The 19,632-nt window shown below is 43.7% G+C and overlaps 1 protein-coding gene across 5 annotated transcripts in view; it reads right to left on the reverse strand.

The window, feature by feature from the left end:
* The window catches only part of JADE1 (jade family PHD finger 1), a 42,575-nt gene extending 22,949 nt beyond the window's left edge, over positions 1-19,626 (reverse strand). Inside the window, exons 1-3 of one of the 5 annotated variants that reach the window (XM_042815309.1) lie at positions 19,539-19,626; positions 11,126-11,203; positions 1,461-1,543 (exon numbers count right to left, since the gene is read on the reverse strand). In XM_042815309.1, coding sequence (XP_042671243.1) covers positions 1,461-1,543; positions 11,126-11,177 — 135 coding nt within the window. In that variant the 5' untranslated portion in view covers positions 11,178-11,203; positions 19,539-19,626. Of the gene's footprint in view, positions 1-1,460; positions 1,544-11,125; positions 11,204-11,372; positions 12,489-14,788; positions 16,567-16,620; positions 17,899-17,956; positions 18,038-19,538 lie in introns of those variants that run through there. The other 4 variants (XM_042815310.1, XM_042815306.1, XM_042815307.1 and 1 more) reach the window with 4 other exon arrangements.
* Between the last annotated feature and the right edge of the window lie 6 nt (positions 19,627-19,632).

Here is a 19,632-nt window from a genome sequence, read left to right on the forward strand (position 1 = left end):
CTCTCGAGAGAGATGCTAACACGGTACTTGACAGCCAAGAATCTCCTTCCCAAGCCAGTGGCCCTGTAACACCATTCTTTCTGCTCTAATTTCTGATGAAATCAGACTGCCTGGAGCAAAGCAGAGCTCACTGGAACGCTTGGCTCTCAGCAGCACAGAACACTTCAAAGCTAAAGGGTGAAATTCTGACCATACTGAAGTCAATGGGAGTTTTGCGGTCAACTTCAGTGAGACCACGATTTCACCCAGGGAGTTTAGCAAGCATCACCTTTCTGCCAGCACACTTACCATTAAAATAGCGTGCTATGGCAAAGCAGAGGAAGAGAAGGTGAGACGGCTGTGAAACTGAGCTAATATATGAAAAAGTATATGAAGGAAGTATATGGAAGTCCACCCAGACTAAGAGAAAACAGCACAAAACTGGAAAGATAATGACAAGAAACACAAGGAAAGGGAGAGGAGAAACAGGATTACAGGCACACAAAAACAACAGCAAGATCTCTGGTTATCTGAAATTATTTCTTCATAGTGTTTCATGGATTAGTTCTCAAAAATGAGTCTAAGTTTATGTACAAAAGATAATTAAGGAAAGCAAACCAACTGACGGCTCTGGTGAATTTCCAGAGCTCTGCACATTCACAAAAATAAAGAAGCTGTTAACAATCAGCAATAAAAAAATAAAAATGAAAGAAAAATCAAATCAAAGTCCAAATAAAATGAAGATCAAAAGCCAAGTAGCACGAGGAATGAAGGAGATTCTTCCTTTGAAATCTCTTCTCCTGGATTTTGCTAGAGTATTGCAGGGAGATTAACAGAGCATGTTTCTTTACACCAAACACTTGCTAATGAATCAAAAATACTTGTTATCAGGCAAGTAAGTTGAATCGAGAAATCCTGTCTCCTAAATCTAATGCTTTCTTCGCAGCCTCTGCAGAGTTTGCGATGCAGTATTAGTCTGAAGATAGGGAGATACAGAATGAATTGGATCCCATTTACGTGTTACTAATGGTTGATCTATCCAAGGAAACTCAAAACCATTTTTATCTCCCTTGATCCGACTTCTTAAAAGCACAACGGAAGACAAAACTATCAGGAAGCAGATTTGACAAGCACATGAACAATGACCACATATGAACACCCAGTACAATCTATAAAATAAGCGCACCTAAGATAAAGTTTCACTGGCAATTCTGATGCCCAAAACACTAGAGGACTCTACAGCTATGTTGAACGGATGTCAGACTAAGTCAAAATTCTCTGACAGGCGCTGGTGCTGGCAGCTGAGCTCTGTCATCTCCTGACCAGAAATAAAAAGGCAAAGGGGGGGGCACTAAGTGCCAGTTGAAATGGAGCAGCAAGAAAATAAAGCACAATTCAGAAGACACGGATACATGCCCAGAACACACATGCACTTTTCATTTGGTAGGTGCAACAAAATGGCAATCAGATTCCAGAAATACCTCAGAAGGTTTTCTATCTTCTTGTCTGGAACATGAAGACCTCCGACGGTGAGATCTGGAATGCTGGGACCAGGTGGACAGACCTAGAATACAGAAAAGATCATTTGCAGCTTCCTTGCTCTCAGCACACCCAACTAGGCCTATTTACTCCAGTAGGATCATACGAGTAAGGTAAACCAGAGCTGGGCTTCTAGAGCAAACCTGAAAAAGACTCTTTCAAAATGAACCAGAAAATAGAAGCTATTCAGTCTTCAACTTCTGTTGTGGCTTCTCTGTTATCCTATCTCTAATGATGTATGCATTGGCTGCACTGCACTTACAGCCTTCCACCCAGCATTTGAACAAAGCCATCTTGTACCATGCTTGCTTCTGAACATCAATAATGCACTTTCTGCAGGCTAATAGTATCTAATGAGGTGGTCTATTCATAGCCTGAGATGTAATCTTTGAGTTCAATGTATTCACATTCTCATTACCTATACTGATTATCCAGTTCTACCTAGAGCAAGGCTTTTCAAAATAGAAATTGACATGCCAGGTCAGTGCAGCCACCAAAAACATGCTGCTCTCCTTCTAAGCCAGGGTGCTTGGACAATTTTTGTCTGCGGAATCATTACGTTCCAAACAAATTATACTTTTTTGCCTTGAAATTTTGTGACACAGACTCTGTCAGCTTTCACAAATATTGCAACAGGAGGAAAAGAAAAAGAGAAAGGAAGAAACTACACTCCATTGACAAAGCAGACACCAGAGTCTATTTGTAACTGCGAAAATCAACTCATTTTAAATTTAAATAAAAAGTGCCAATAAATTCTTCTTAGGTGAAGAAATTAAGGACTTGTAACAATGCCTATGATGAGTGGGAAGCCAGGAACTACCAGGGGAACTCTAAAGGCTGAACTTGGCAACTCTGGGTATTAATAGCAGACAAACAAAGCAGGATCAATTCAAAAATCTTCCTACACTGCTCATCTCTTCTCTGCCTGTGCGCAGAAACACTATGAGTAGGAGGTTAACTTTGCAGCTCATAAAAGCAATAATCACCATCACCCTGCAGAATCCTCTCATGGAACAGACAGACCTCTTGAAAAGATGCACTGCTCAGGATGGGATAAGCTCTCTCCCCAAGACTTTCACTTGAAAGACACCATGAAGTCATCAGAAGAATTCATGACGTTGTAGCTGCACTTTTGTCATCCTTGTTCAGTTAGTAATACATTAAAGGATCTGCCCCATTAAAATCCACTCCAAAACCGAGCAGTGAATAACACCTGTTTCACACAATTTGCATAATGGTCAAAACCGAATCAGCAACCTGCTACAAAAACTTCTTTTCTGAGGTCAGAACACACACACAAAAATTTGTTTAGACAAACATTAGTGTTTCAATACAAAGGCTGATGATTTGAGAGATTTCTGAATTGCTGCCATCACTTTTCCTAAGTGCCTGTGTTTCACAGTTATTAAAAAAATACAGAAGCTTCAGCACTGTGATTCCCAGGAAATGCACACACCTCTTTCATGCCACACAGAAACTGCAATGGTGAGAAGTCAAATAACGGCTATGTAAGTGCTATTTCTATTTCTTTACTGGGTCATCTGATGACAGACATCAAAACAGAGTCTTAAATGTCTATTTCTGATTTTGGACCCAATACACGTGGGCTAGAGCACTGTATTAATTAACTATTGGATGCAATGTGAAGAGTCAAATGTTACCACTTCTGAAGTTACAGAATTTTGGTGTGGTTTTTGTTTTATTTTTTTTTTTAATTATTATTATTATTATTTATTTATTTATTTTAAGAGCTCCATGAAAGCACACTACGTAAAACTTCCATATGTAAAGGACATATGGAGGTGAGCCAACTCTTTACAAGGGTAGATAACCACAGGTCAAGGGGAAATGGTTTTCAGTTGAAGGAGGGAAGATTTAGGTTGGATACCAGGAAGTTCTTCACCAAGAGAGTGGTGAGGTGCTGGAACAGGCTGCCCAGAAAGGTTGTGGATGCCCCATCCCTGGAGGTGTTCAAGGGCAGGATGGATGGGGCCCTGAGCAGCCTGGTCTGGTGTTAAACGGAGAGACTTGTGGCCCTGCCTGTGGCAGGGGGGGTGGAAGTTCATGATCCTTGAGGTCCTTTCCAACCCAAGTCATTCTACGATTCTGTGAAGGGACAACTTGAACAGAGCCAGGCTTCCTCAGGAATTTATTATACTGAGTAGTTTATCCACCTCGATAACTTCCTACACTGAGAAAGGAAAGAAAGTGGGTTTTTTTGTTTTGTTTTTTTTTTATACAGTTCTGCAATAGCTATTTCCTTGAACGTAACACTGGTGAATGCACAGTGAAAATGTGGTATTTTAGCAACTTTCTAAAGGGACTGTTGTATTTTCTGAGCAGTGTAAACTGACCATACATAATACTACGAGGAAAAGGTGGAGGAATTTCTCATGGGACTCAAATTTTACTACTGGCTGAGCCCTGTAACCATAGCTAACAGGTAACCTTTGGCAAGAGCTTCACTTCAATAGGGAAAACATTTACTCACTGAATAAACAAAGCCCAACTATAAGGCATGCATTCACAGATTCATATAACTACCATTGGACAAAAAAGCACACGAAATTACAGGAGTCAGTCAAATCACAGAAAAATATTCAGTCTGTGACAGTATGAAACTTAACTACTTACAGAATCTTGAAGAAAAGCCTCAGCTCTGCTTCTGCTGCATGTAAAGCAAAATATCAATGCCCTTCACAATGCCAAGACACAACACTGAACTACCCAAAGCTGCTTCCATCAAGGAGCAGCGCACCCACTCCAAACATATCAACAGAAGTGCAGGAGGAAAATGGAGGATGTGGTTTGACTTTGCAGCGTTATGTCCATATTTTGTTAAGTAACCCAGAAGAGGGACCTCAGTGAAAGGCAAAGTTAACAGGCAATTACCGCTACTTCAGTGATTAATGATCTGATATTTGTGCCTACGTACATGAAGTAAGAACCATTCCTGGATTATATGGAAGGAAGAATTCGCTGTGGTCAAAACACAGGATTCAGAACAGCTCTTCTGTACTACAAAAGCACATTAACTTAATTGAGTATTTTAGATAGATTCCAGACACTTTTCAGCAAGTTTATCCTCAAACAGTTAATAAAAAGAAGTGACTATTATTCATCAGCAGCCTTCTGAACTCTAGGATCACCAAGGCTAGAAAAACCTCTAAGGCTCAAGACAGAGTTAAACCCTGTTCTAGAAAAATAACAAAACAACAGCAGAAACCATAGAAGTCTGAACTGCTGGAAGTTTGAAGATGTAAAACCTTGGTAAGGTAACAGAATACCTCACGGGGAAAATGAGTTCTATAGCAGATGGAAGATTAATGAGATGTTAGAGAGAACCAACACCACCAAACGCTGCGTGAGTAACAGTGAATATGAAAAACAGTCAACCACAAAGCACGGAGCTAAATAAACATACCTGAATGATGCAATGCTATCATCATAAGAAATTAAGCACAAAAGGTCTCTTATTAAGTGCCTATCCTTTCACACGATTGGGAAAGTTAAGGATGAACACAGTAGCCTAGCTGGAATCACTGCTCTAGGAAATACCAAGCTCATCTTGGTTCTTTTAATTAAGATCTCTTCAGATGGATTAGGTGTTCATCACCAAGAATAAAGAGGTGAGGCTTACATCTCTAAACATAACTCGGTTTTCCCATCACTTTTATCCACTTAAAGACAAAGAAACTCCCAAACCCTAAAACAACTTAATGAGATGCAATTCACAGCAATAGAGGCAAAGCTCTAACACACTGATGGTACTAGGAAGGAGACTTCCAGGGTATTATAAAAACAGAGTAAGCTATATATAATACCGCTACAGGGTGTATAAAACACATGCACCTCCTGACAGTAAAAAAAAAAAAAAAAAACAATATGAACGAAGTAATTACACTCCCCAATAATTTTTTTTAAAAAAAAATTTTCCAAAAAGGAAAAAAAAAAAAAAATAAAAAAAAAAAAAAAAAAAAGACATCATTTCTAACTGTATCAATTTGCTAAATGATCTGTCAAAAACCTTTTGAGTCCAAGAAAGACCATCAAACCAGAAAATTCATTTGAACTAATAAAACAATTCTAACACCCTCAGGGAATTCTACCCCACAACTAATAACGCTACTCAGCATGAGCAGAAAAGGCTTAGCTATAATGTATCATGCACAAGGCTGTTGTACAGCCACCTGCAAAGCACCCAGCTGTGCCCCTGCAGAATTACCTGCTGCTGCAGCTTCTGAACACTTCAAAGACTCAGATCACCCTGATTCTGAAAGCACTTTGCTCACTGTAAATACAATCCTGCTCCATCATTACACCATGCAGCGCAACAGAGCAAAACACCTCTGGCATGGATGCATGTCTGGCTGTCGCTTCTGCTCAACACTGGCTTTTCCAGATGCCTATATCCCTTCTCAGCTCTCTGAGACAAAGTAGGTGCTGCTGCCAACTGTCAGACAGAGCTGCAGTCTGAAGAGAAAATATAGATGCTCACAGTCTTCTCATTTAGTGCCTGGCCCACAACTGCTTACAAGAAGGCTTCATATCATTTAGACATAACTGCATGATCAGAATTCCAGCACAAAGAAAATGCAAACAGATTGACAGCAGTTTTCCATTATGCTGGGTATAGGAAGAGCTATCTGCACACTTATCTTCAGATCTTATCACTGAGAATGCAGAACAGACACAAACAGAGCCTAAGACTACATTTTATAAAGCCAAATTCTCCTTCTCATGTTTCTCTTGCTAGAGCACTTGTCCTTATCTTTGTAGGTAATAGTATACTATTATGCAATAATCTCATTCAAGATCAAATGAGGAAAAGCAACTGCCTTTCACTTGTCAATACTGACACTACTGAAAAAAAATGTTATTTCACAGCTATCCAATTGCAGTGGATCCATACGATCTCAGCAGCTTTACAACACTGCTGCTCAATTGCTCAGTACCCGACGCATGCAGCGAGCAGCCTCTGCACACTGCCACAGCAGTTCAATACAAGCTGCCTTCTGTCATCACTTTTCTCAGTGGCACACATTTGAGTTTTATAATCTGAAAGGACAAGAGACCACAGAGAGACATATCACCATTCCAACAGTCCATCTTACTCTTTTTTAAATCACTGGACCTAAGTGCTATTTTAGCACCCCAGCCCAAGGCTCCCCACTACAGCGTTGTTCTACCATCAGTGTGTATGAACTTTTATTGTCAATTTCACTACAGATAACTGAAGCCAATTTCAGCATCTCTCAAGGTAGCTTTACAGGCTGACAATGTTATGTTGTTGAGACTTATAATCCAAGTGCAGTTAGGTACACTCAGTACTAGCAGTTTTGTAAAGAAACACGTGCCTCTCCAAAGCCTACGATGATCAGGATGTGTAAGTCCCCTCCTCCGATACAATAGATGTTCTGTGATTCTGAATAGCCTATCAAACCAGGTAAAGCTTTCCAATCAAAGTGCAACTTCATCACCAAGCATCTATCCCAGCAAGCCTAGTCATGAACTAAGCAGTAAGTTCTGACCCTCTGTCATCACTCCAAAAGCCACACCTTCTACACTGCTCTGTTCAAATCTTAGTGCTACAACTGCCTTACACCCATTGTTTAAACACCATCCCTCATCCAGCAATTCATTCAACTGAAAAACAAGGAATGTTGCGCTTGCTTCCAAAGTGCTGCACAGCATTACCTGCACTGTTAATTAACTGCCACACAAAAACGACGCATGCACCTAAGGTTACGTTTTCAGCAGTGCTTGTGATGGCACTTTGGGATCCATCCCAAACAACACAAGTCCAGTGGGGTGAAAAGCCCTTTCTTACCAAAGATTCCAGTCACTGAGTTAAAGCAATGGATATAGGCAAGATATTTGCAATTAAAATAATATTAGTTTAGCAATGACAGCATGAGGGTACATCTAACTCACACACCTATATTTCATAATCCTTAAATATTAAATCTTTCATGTCTCAGAAGTGATGTGACTGACATGTTACAAAGCCTAGAAGTACTTTCCATCTGCAAGCCTCTTCAGTCCTTCTTTCAGACACCTGTTACGGTTGCTGCAATACATTACCTGGAAAAACTAACAAGTTGCCAGATGTAAATAAACAACACCAAAAAAATCTTAAATCCTTCCCCAAGCATCTCCCAAAACTATTCCTCTTGTTTGTACTCAGGCAAAAAGTATAAATCCTGAAGTATGTCTGGAGCCATTTTTTGTTCAATTCTATTCCTTGGGTAAGATGTTCAAATGTGACCTATAATTTCAGAAAATGGAATCTCCGAGAACACACTGAGATATCCAGGGACTGACTGCAGCACCGAGGTGCACAACTCTGACATCTTTTGCGCAGTGCCTCAAATACGCTATTTTGGTCTTGTGTCTAAATGTAGATGTCAGATTTTAAGGGGACACAGCTCAACAACGCTGGTAAACTTGCTTCTGTTTTGATAATATTTTACTTCTAAACAGTAACAATTCACTCTTCTTTCATCTTACAAAAGTAGAACAACCTTTTCTTCCTCTGAAGAACTACAGATGTGCTTAAATCTTCAGTGTAATACGTTCTTAGAGCTTGGGGTTTGAGGTTTCTTTTCAGATCACCTTGTAGTCACAAAGCAGAAAACAAGATCTCAATGTTTATTTACTTTTGTAGATAAACAGCGTTATTAGTAGCACAGTTTCTATTACCTTATAAATATTTAGGCTCCTGAGTTCAATTAAAATAAAAAAAAGTTCATTTCTTCACGTCAAAACATTTTCCTGGCAGCACTATTCCAACCCAAACAAGTATCATTGTTCAGGTTACTCCAGCAATACAACACCAAGCGATGCCTGTAATGAATCCAAGATGCCTGATCTCACAGTCTGCTAAAGTACAGTATGAAGAGCCAACTTCAGAACAGAAAAAATCTTCTTTCTGGGTGCCAGTCGTCACCTCACAAGTTGAGGGAGCGTAGTGCAGAACTTTCAGCCAAGAAACCAGTGAGTTCAATGTGAAGGAGGAACTGGAGGGTCAAGAGGTGCTAATGACTGAAGGGAAACAGGCGTTTGGCAACAGGATTCCAACTAAGTGTTGATTAAAACTGCAACTTTTCAATTAGAAGGCAGCTGTTTGAAGAGCTCAGAATAGTCTATTTAATTGTTTTCTATCTGTGGGATCTCTAAGAAAGAAAAATAGCTAGCTTTTGCTATTTATTTGCTATTTAAGGACTTCAAACAAGTAGCCCTGAAATGTTTACCTTTTGACTTTTAGGCAAAAAAAAAATTTGCTTACTCTGCATAACACCAATAGCAGCACAGTGCATCAGAAATACTACTGATGAAGTAATAATAGATCTCCATACAGAAATTAACATAGCAAGACTGATCAGTAACTCTACTACAGATGAGCAAAGATTAAACTAATCAGGCAAGTGCTTTGGAGTTCAAATATGTAAGGATATTATCAAAGCAGAAGTGGAGGAAAAGGACCTGAATGTCAGAAATTGTTCTCATGAAAGCATGAAAGACAAGAAACCTTGGAGATGCTGGCCGTACAATATATATTCTCTTCTGGTCACATTCTTTCTGATTACTAACTTAACTTTTCCCACATGTGTATAGTAATAGAACGAACATAAATGAACCTGTATCTGAAATTTGCCCAGTAAAATTTGCCTCAATAAAAGGACAAACAACAACATTAGGCAAAGAAAAAAGGAAGAATAATGAAACAGAACTGCTGTGTTATTTGATATATTACTTCTGACAATACTTGAAAATACTTCTAAAATTTCACTGTTTTTTGCCATATAATTTATTCAGGAAACAGTTATTCCTATTTAGGATGCTTTTAATTATAAAAGGGCAAGATTTTTCTTTTCCCCTATTTCATTTTCTTAGATCTTGATCTATGGAACAGATAAAAATACAGGTTTGTGGGGGGCTTTTTTTTTTTTTTTTTTTTTAAGAAAACATAGAGCTGTTGACTTACCCAACTATTCCAGACAGAGCTCTACTTCAGACATTTATATATGTAAAGATATTACAAACAAGTATTATAACCACTAACAGATCAGTCAGCAATATTTATTGCAGAATTTCAACTCAGATTATTTACTTCATAGCATATTTGGTGAAGTGTGAAAAACAAGGCACACGAAGGGAGATCAAAGACTAAAAACAGAGTGAATTATCAAAATGTAATACTATTACATAAAGCTGTCAGAGAGGGAATGAGAAAACAGTAGAGCAAAATTCTAATGCTTAACATCACATTTGTTGCTACTTGTCTTCTTTACAAGTAATAATATACGTTTTTTTGGGTGAAGAATACTTCTTTTCTTCATAGAAACATACCAATTTACTTTTTTTTTTTTTTTTTTTTAAATAATCCAAGCTAATATTCTAAGGAAGAAAAACAATTGTCTTCCAAAATCTTCCAACCTCAAGTAGTTCTGCAAAACCAAACTAAATCCCACCCAACTTTAATAGCTAATCCTTATATGGATGAGCTCCTGATCAGCTTGCTACTTCTCACCTCCTTCAATCCTTTTTACCACTCCTTCATTTCAGCTATAGTTTGTGTAGGGTTGGGGTAAGGCACTGATTTGACCCTAAGAGCTTTTTGAGCAGCCCTTCCATGCAGCACAGATGCTTCTTGGAAATGCATGCAGGTGAGGAAGTCACCCGTCTGGGGCCACAGTGCAGGGCTACATCTTCAGACCAAATCCTTCAAAATCACATGGAAAAATCTCCCATCACCTTCTTTTATTTACTCAAAACCAGATTCAAAATGTGAAGATGTGCACCCAGTAAAGTCAAATTAAAACCAGGAAAATAGCTCTGACAACTGGATAAGCAGTTCCACAGTCAAATACAATCACCTTGTTTGTTGGGGCAAAGAAAACACCCTGGCACATCTATACATTTCTCAAACTGCCTTTTTTTTTTTTTATTAAATAAACGAAAGATTATAGGCCCCTGGAATCCAAACTTGAGAGAGACCACACAGAGCTCAGTGTTAGTTACATCAATACGGAAATGCTGTTTTTCTGTTTGGTTTTTAAAGAAAAATCGTACATTCGAATCAGTGATGCGTTGAATTCAGATTGTTGAAATTTATACATTAAGTAAAATAATCTTCAATGGAAGCAAAACATTTCCACATACCAACAGTCTTTACTGCTGAAGTCTGCAGCAACATACCTTCCAACTGCATAAAAGAGTATGGGAACATGCAAGCAGACTTAAAATCCTAGTAGAATCTTATACCAAATACTGATGTGTGCACAAGGTTAGCACATGTCTCTACCCAAGTTCTGTCCTTGTGTATATTATGCTGATGGCAACTGAAGATGCAAAAAGAGAAGAGAAACAAAGACCAACTTCTCATGTTTTATCTTATTAATTAACACCAGGCAGTTAGTACAGTGGGGGGAATCCCAAATGCACATCCACACACGCTCAAAACAACCAAGTTTAAAACTGGTTCCTCACACATGTGTTTCCACCAGGCCAACCAATGCAAAGTGCCTCTGCCACATGAAACGTTGTATTAAAAAGCATTTTCCAACTCATAACCTACTGCACTCTACAACAAAGGAGCACTTACTGCCATTGTCGTCAGAATTCTCACTGCTGCTAGGAAGCCGACGTCGTTTCATGATCTCCCCGGGAAACAGCAGGCAGCCTGCAAAGCAACCAGACAGCACTTAACTCAAGATAATAACACGCAGTCATCAGGCTGTGTTTCTGATGGCATTGGAGGATTTACAACACATAAAGGAAAACAAACAACTTTAAGCAGCATCTGAAATACGAGCAGTGAATATCTCCAAGGCACATAATTAGATAATTACCCTCTGAGCAGGTGAAAAAAACTGGAGGGTATAATGACAGGTCCACCAACTCTTCCGCCCCAAAACAGAAGCATATTTGTTTCTCAGAGATTGAACACCACTAAGTATCTGAGTAAATTAACGCACACTACCCATTCCTGACACTAGATTTGAAATACAGTAACATTTTAACCACCTCAGTAAATATTTACTTTGGCAGATATGCCTTTGGAACAATCTTATTTTTGTGTTAAGTGCTAGATTTGCAACGTCAAAGATTAAAGTCTTCTCCTTGCATAAAAGAAAAAGAAACATCAGCATAGCAAGCTAAGCTTCCCCAGAAAAACTACACATGGATCATACATGCCCCAGAAGGTACCATCTCTAAGGTCAGAGTCAATTCCTCCTGCAGGCACATGTCCACCAGCTTGCCTAAACACTTTTCAGGAACCACACCATCATCTGATAACACTGCCCCTCCAAGCTCCAAAGTTGGTCAATTCTAGTAATAGTGAGCTCAGCCACACACAAACCAGCGATGGAAAGGCAAACATTCCTTATGTTTGTATTGGCTACTCACATGGTGCTGGTATTCTGTGTGTATTACTTGCAGAATGGAAGAAAATTCAGGGAAAAAACAAATAGGAAGCTGTGAATAACCACTCAGCATTGTATGTAAAAACCTACTAAAAGGAGTAAGTTGAAAAGCAGAAAAAACATGACAAGAAGTGCAGAAAGGCATATCCACTTGAAGTTGAACTGACAAGGACTCCAGATAGAACATCAAATCCCCTGAGCCTTTGCCAGCCATGTATCAATTGTGCTATCAACAAGGTCTGAGTGTTCTGCTAGCAGCAAAGCCCTAGTGTGTGCCTTCAGGGCACGGACTTGAAAATCAGATGCTGAAAACACTTCTGCTTCTAGGTGGGTGCAGAAAGCCCAACCTCTTTATCTCCACCTGAGCTGGAACTTCCCAGAAACCTGTCAGGAAAGCTCTTCTCATTGACCACTTCAGGAGATTTGTAACTACTTTACTTTGTTCAGTGAGAAATGACTCATGGTAGTAAACTCTAGGAGAACCCTTTCAACTTTGAAGAGTAATTCTCAAAGTGAGGAGAAGAAAGCCTGACACTACTTTAAACTTCCAAACCCCCTCCTCCCCCCCCCCCCCCCCAAAAAAAACCACCCAAAACACACAAAAACAAACAAACAAAAACCAGAAATAAATCTTCTCCTCAGAAAGGGATTCACACAGAAATAAGCATTTTTGAGACAGAATTCATCCAATCATCTCTAGGAACACATAAGCAACTGAATCTGAAACTATTTTACACCTACAGTAAATTCCAATTTGCTTTTAGAGCCCAAGCACTGCAAGATTTCCTCCTTTCTGATATTATACTACATTAAATTGAACAGTTGGTGAATATTTCACCAAGATCTGTCATCACCACCGTGTAAAAGTTCACATACAACTTCTGATGGCAGAGAATGAAGAATCATTAATGACAGCCTCTTACAGTGTGTAAAGAACTCAGCCCAGAAGAATGGCTTTGGAGCAGACCAGAATTTTCTATGTATGACAAGCAGAAAGGTCACCAATGAAAAAACACACACACCAGCACAGAACATCACAATCCTCTGAAGGGATCTGGTATAAATGGACCATTCCAGAGCCAAGTACTCATACGGTTACTTATGAAATACCAGAAAGCAACAACTCAGATCCAAACTGGGCTAAGACAGAACTAGCTGCTATTAGGCCAGAACTCAGCTCCTCAACACACTTTTTCTAACATACTTCTCTTGTAACCGAAACAAGTGTGAACACCACCAAACTAAAAGAGCATATTCCATTAGTACGGAAATATCTCCTGTAAACTAAATAAAAGGGATATGGAATAAAGTAAAAAATACCTAGACTGTCTCAGAAATGCTACTTATATATTCCTGGCCAAAATCCTCACTTCTTGTTTCTTTTCAACACGGTCTGAAAAGTAAGCAATCTAAAGCAAAGTAACACTGCATATACACACAGAGGAAACATTCACAGCCTTGGGATGAACAAGGAAATCCAAAATTCTGCTCCCAGCATCTCTTCGGACAAGTATATTCTGAGTTCATTTTCTCCTAACCATACTTAGCAAATTCATGAAATAAGGAACATCCAGAAGCTTTTCCTTTCTACTGTGTATCTTTAAAAAAAAAAAAAATTTAAAAAATACAGCAAACGATGCTGGTTTTTTTCCCCCCTGACTGCTATTTAAAGGAGCAAATGGTATTCACACCCTCCCTGTCAAGCCCTCAGGATTAGCTAGCTATTCTCCAGCAGTCAGATGAGCCAGCACAGCAGCCACTTCTCTGGAGTACAGTGTTCAATAACGCAGTTCATTTACCCATCCACTCTAAGGCAGGTTTCTAAAGATGGCTGTATTGAAAAGCCTACATCCCCAAATATAACATTAAAAGGAAATGCACAATTCAATGAAGTTTGTGGGAGATTCTTTTACAGATGCATACAAAAGAAGAGTTGGAATCCATAGATCATCCTTCCCTACCTTTGAACTTCACTGCGTTTTCAGGGAGCTACACTGCTGACAGAAAAGCAGCACTTGGCTGCCCTAAGCAATTGTTAAACCCCCTACGATTAACCCCTAGATGTTCTGTCGTTAAAAGAAATAAAGCACTTTTTGACTTCTAAAATAACTTCAGACTGCTCCTTTTAAACATCGTGCACCAGATGCTCAAGCCCATAGCCCAGAATACACCATCTGCAGCTAACAAGAATAACCCACGCAGACGGAAATGCCGCTTCTCCTGCGGTACCACACACAGTCCCTCTGCCCCAAACACCACAGGCTGCGGGCAGCTAACAGGGACCTCACAGTCGCACAAGAAGTGCAGCAAGGCTAACCACAGACTGCTGCTGCTGAGGTGCAGATTGATGGTACAGGCTTTCCCTGTTCAGCCACATGCACACAGTTTGCATCCTGAGAGGACACTGGAAATGCATGCCACTTTAGAAAAGAAGACTATCCTACATCACTCTTTGCGGGATATCTGCAACTAAAAGTAAGGAGAGGTTTTTATATTTTAGAAGGCAGAATGTCAGGCTTTCCACTAAAACTGCTTATCTCTTTCTCCTTCCCAGCCTGGGATGTTAGTGCTACCTTTATCTGAAATTCTCCTTCCGATCATGAAGACTGACTGGATTTTGACATATAATCAATGTATTCAGGTGCAAATATAATGCATGTAACTCACCCCTGATCTCATTAAAACATGTATCTGAAACAGAAGTAAGCCTGGCAATTCCAACCGGTGGGCTCACCAAGACTGTGGCACAACGGTACAAGGTGGCTACAAACATGTACGTAAACAAAGCAAATTCACATGTAAGCACACTACCAACAAAAGGGCAACACATATAAACCAACCTTTAAGACTCATACCAATAAGAAGTAAAAATGATGCGATGAGACAGAAGGAAACCACCCAGGTTACTGAGCTCAATTCCCAGCAACTCAAGGCAACCGCGTAATTGCTGAACGGTCGTGGAGTTCCCACAAAGCACTCAGTGTGTCACACATGCCACAGAACCACTGCCCACTGCCTTCAAAAGACGAGTGCGTCTCTGAAGCGGCCAACCAAGCAGTGCCCCCTGACTCCCCATTGACTGCCATTACTTCCAAACGCACACAGCAGCCTGAAAAGGGCACTTGCCCATATACTGTTTAACTGTAGAGTAAGCCCGGTGCTCAAGAGCTACAAAGTCCTGCAGCCCAAACACAACGAAGGCTGCCCATCACCCATGCATCAGGCAATCCCTGAGCTTCCTGTTATACCCTGGTCTAACTAAAACTCTGGTGGTATACGCAACAGCAGCTGTCCTAAGTTTCACAGAAGCAACTGGATGCTTGCTGCCATTCCAAGTAACGGAGAAGCGCTCAGGTTTTGCTGATTCTACCTTCACCTCTTATCCTGCCATAACAAGGGAGCACTCCTGGCACAGCTTACAGCAGTGCTTACACAAGTGCAACAACGTGAGGTTTCGACTTGTTCACAAGGCTGGTTACGATACAGATAAGAATCTTACTGAATTCTGCATAACAGTTCAGCTTCACTTCTTAGAAGGACCCTTGCTTCTCCACTTCAAAGCCACGGTTTCAGAGATCAAGCAATGTGGCTGACAGGAAGCCTGCAGTGGGCTCTGCAGTACCCTCCACCTGAGGCATGATGCTCCAGAGACAACACCAGCAGATTTAACCCCCCATGTCATCACGCTAGGTCTGAAAGCCAAGCTCTGGGCTTTACTTGCTGACTGGGCAAACAGCAAACACACAAATCTAACCTTGGAGTTAACACTGCAGAATTGATACTGTGATCATCTTAAAGACAAGATTACGCTGCCTGAAATGTTTCTTCTGCCTACTTCACTTTGGAGAGAGCCTCTACTTCACAACACTTGTAAAATGCGGTATGAATGGAATGACGAAATGATAACGCAGAATCAATGTCAAACACACAGTGGATCTACACGTTCTAGCAGAGCTGAGCCATGAACATCTCACCCTACACACCAACAAGCTGTCGCTAAGAACACAGCCATTTCTAGCCATTTCTGCTGACTCTTCACAGGGAGCACAGCAACACGACCCAGCACAGAAATGCACTGCAGCATCACAGCGCTGCTCATTTCCTACCTCTACAGCAGATTGATTTGAAACAACTGACAAACAACAGAAGCTGCACAGGACAGTAATACCAAAATCCCTCTTTTTTTTTTTTTTTTTTTTTTTTTCCACTGCTACTAAGCAGTTATGGCACGATATACTTTGTCACTCCATTTGACCCTGAGTGGACATGGCTGAAGAGAGAGATGTAAAGTGTGCCAAAGCCTTTGTAATGCCAATAGTGAAAAAGAAACAGATTCTTAAAAATAACCGCATTTGAACAAGTCTACTTCTGCAAGTCAGAGGCTTTCTACAGTGGAGTTCTCACTAGAGTACCTTCAGGGATAAATCTCCACGTAGAAAGTTTATCATTCAAACTCTAACAGACAACTAACCATAACTGTGTTAACAGGTGTCAATGTAACGAACTGCAACGAGCAGCTGCAGAGACACGATGGAAAGAAAGCAGAATTATGACAGATGCACACAATGAAGACAAACTGAAAACTGGCTTTTCCTGAAAGTAACACACTAAATGCCCTGAAACAAAGACCTAATTACAGCCAGTACACCAGAGATCACTTCAGAACACTCACTGTGTGCATGGAAGTATAACACAGTCTTAATGACAAGAACAGCAGATAAACACATCTGGTTTCCTCCGCTGTGCTCAGTTCAGTAGCTGGGTCGTGGCATCACCTTGCTCCTCATGAACTGACATCTGGTGCAAGAAGAGAAAACTGCTGTTTTCTTCTAGGCGCAGTTACACCAAAAATATTATCAACTATTCCAACCTACATAAAACTTCTTAACTCAAACTCTTTAGCACCAATAAAAGCTTTGAGAGCGATGTTCAATAGTCACAAAGAAGAGTCCGCATTTCAACCTATGGTGAAACACCACAGTGCTGTGTGGCACAGCCTGCAGCACAAAAAGCCCAAGACACAGATTTGGAGAGAAAGCCTTTAGGGTTTCTTAAACAAAGGCAGCAAGTTTCCAGGCCAGGAGCACTCTTCACTAAGATTGCTCCCACTAACTGCAGCGCCTCTGCCCCAAACCCGATAAGGAAAAGCAGTACATGCTCATGTCTGAGGCCACCACACCCAAGGTCCACACGCTCATTGGTGCACCTGTACAAAGTTGGTTCCTAATACCTATTCCCAAGCTGTGCTGGGGGAAGCGACTGCCCAAAGTCCCGGCAAACTGAGCTCTGGAGCACACCCAGCCCACCCTACAGCCACCACAATTCTGTCCTGCCACCAAGGAGCTGTCAGCTCAGACAGTCCCACTGGAACCAGGCAGCAGGATGAACAGCTGGGAGAAAGCACAAGAGGAAACACTGCACATTTTCTTCTGCAGCAAACTGGGAATGAAACCAGAGAAGCTAGAAGGGAAATGTGCAGCTGCGAAGGAGAAGGAGGTTTATTATGGTTATTGTATTTTAAACACGCCTATTACACAAAGCTCAAAAACAGCGAGCAAGCAGTGTGTGCAGCCAGAGGGAAAACCTTACTGCTGCGGGAGCACAGCCCTACCGCTCCAACAACATCCCGCTAAGGGTGAGAAATCTCTCCAAACAGTATCACAACGAGCGCGTTCTGGCACCACTTTGCGAAGGCTTCAGGTTTGCAAGTGTGGGCAGCTTTTCACTCACTTAAAAGACAGCGCCTGCTTAAGGTGGTCACTATTCCTAGTCCCGGCAAAACTCGTCTCTAAAAAGAAATAAATGCAATCGGCACAGAAGATCTTCCTGATTGTGAATTAAAAAGCCACCCAAGGTGTGTCGTTAAAAGGGATCCCAACTTCTAGTGCTACCGGCGGGGAACCCACACATTTTCGTGCCGCTGCGCAGCCACACGAACCGCTCATTTGCACGTCACGTCTGGCAGCTCTCACAGCACGGCCGGCGGCTCGGAACCCCGCTGAGCTCACCTGCGGGCCATCGAGGGACTTTACTAGAGCGGCGCTGTCAGCCGAGGGCCGGGACCAGAGGCAGGGGGCCGCCGCCGATCGCGCGCGCTCCTCCCCGCGGGCGCCTCCACTGCGCGCTGCGTGCCGCCCTCAGGCGGGCGGGAACCAGTTCAAATCTGCCGCTTCGCGGGCGCCGCCGGGCGCGGCGCGGCTCGGCAACCCTCTCCTCTCTTCTTCCCCTCTCCTCACGCGGCGTCCCCACCCCAACGTCCACCCCACCAAAAGGAACGGAGCAGCCAGGCCGCGCCGCCGCCGCTCTCCATTTGAACGGCCCGGCGCTCCCGCCTCCTTCCCCTGCCGCCGCTCCTCCCCGCTGCCGGCCGCCACCAATCCGCTCGGCCCCGGCCGCAAATTAAACTTGTTGCCCCGCCGCCGCTCCACCGCCCCGAGCGCCGTCACCGCAGGAGCGGCGGCGGCGCCGCCCCCGCCCTCGGCGCGAGAGCACGGGGGGGCCGGGGCGAGCGGCGGGGACTCGCGCTCGTGTCGGTGTCTGTCTCTCCTCCCACTCCCAGACAGTTCTGGAAACTGTGCATCACCTCTTGTCACAGGCGGCAGCCAGCAGGCGCTGCGCACAAACAAACGCCCGCCGCTCCGCCCGCCCCGAAACGCGGAGAGCCCCGCGGCGCCGACGGACGGGCGGGGAGAGGAGAGCCCATGCCGGCAGCGGGTGCCGTGGGCGGCGACGCGGCGCTTTGTCTCGCACCGCAAACGCCGCGGCCGGCCCCGCGAAGCGCAGACCGTTACCGGGCTCCGAGACCCCGCCGCGGCCGGCCGCGGGGCGAGGGGCAGGAGCCGCCTCGGCGGCCGGGGGGCTCCCGCCGCCGCGGCCGCGTTTCAACGGCAGCCACGGCGTTCGATTTTCCCTCGGCGCACCCCGCGGGCAGAGCGCCGCACCGCGGGCGGGAGGAGCCCACCGGGAGCTGCCCCACGGCCCCACCAAGTTTGCACCGCGCCCCCCACGTGGCCGCTCTCGCCCCGCGCGCCTTTAAACTCCCCGAGTGCGGGCGGGCGGGGCGGCGCCGGGCACACGCATCGCGAGGGGCCGCTGCACCTGCTGCCCGCCGCACCCCCCTCCCCCCAATCTTGGCCCGAGCGACAACTTGTGCCCCGTTCCAACGAGGGCGCTTTTTACGCTGTCGAAGCGTTTTTTTCCCCTCCGAGTCCCAACCGGCGCTCAGCGTAAGCGCGCTGCTCCGCGCACAGCCCCTCCTCCCGCGGTGAGCGGCGGGGCGGCTCCGGGATGCGCGGGGCCGCGGTGACAGCCGCCGGCCGTGCCCTCTCCCGGCGCGGCTCCGGCGGGACCGCTGCCGCCCTCCTCCTCCCGAGCGGCTCCGGCGCACCCCGCTCCCCGCGGCAGGCGCTGCCCGCGGCGCAGCCCGCAGCTCGGGCCGGAGCGCAGCGCGACACCGCGGGTCCCCTTCTCTCCCTCCTTTTCTCCCTCCCTCTGCCCGCTCAGCCCGGCACAAGTTGCGCGCGGGATAGCGGAGCCGCAACTCGGCCGCCTCCCGCCCCGCTCTGCCGCGGCGCCATGTTAATGACGTACTCTCTTATTTCCACTAGGCAGCGACCTTCGGCACCCAACTGCTCTCCCGCCGCCTCCGGAGCGACAAAAAAACCCATCAAATATGGCTGTGCTG

Source organism: Centrocercus urophasianus, unplaced genomic scaffold (assembly GCF_019232065.1).
Source record: "Centrocercus urophasianus isolate 14NV4802_14NV808 unplaced genomic scaffold, USGS_Curo_1.0 seq_1482, whole genome shotgun sequence".
NCBI lineage: Eukaryota > Metazoa > Chordata > Aves > Galliformes > Phasianidae > Centrocercus > Centrocercus urophasianus.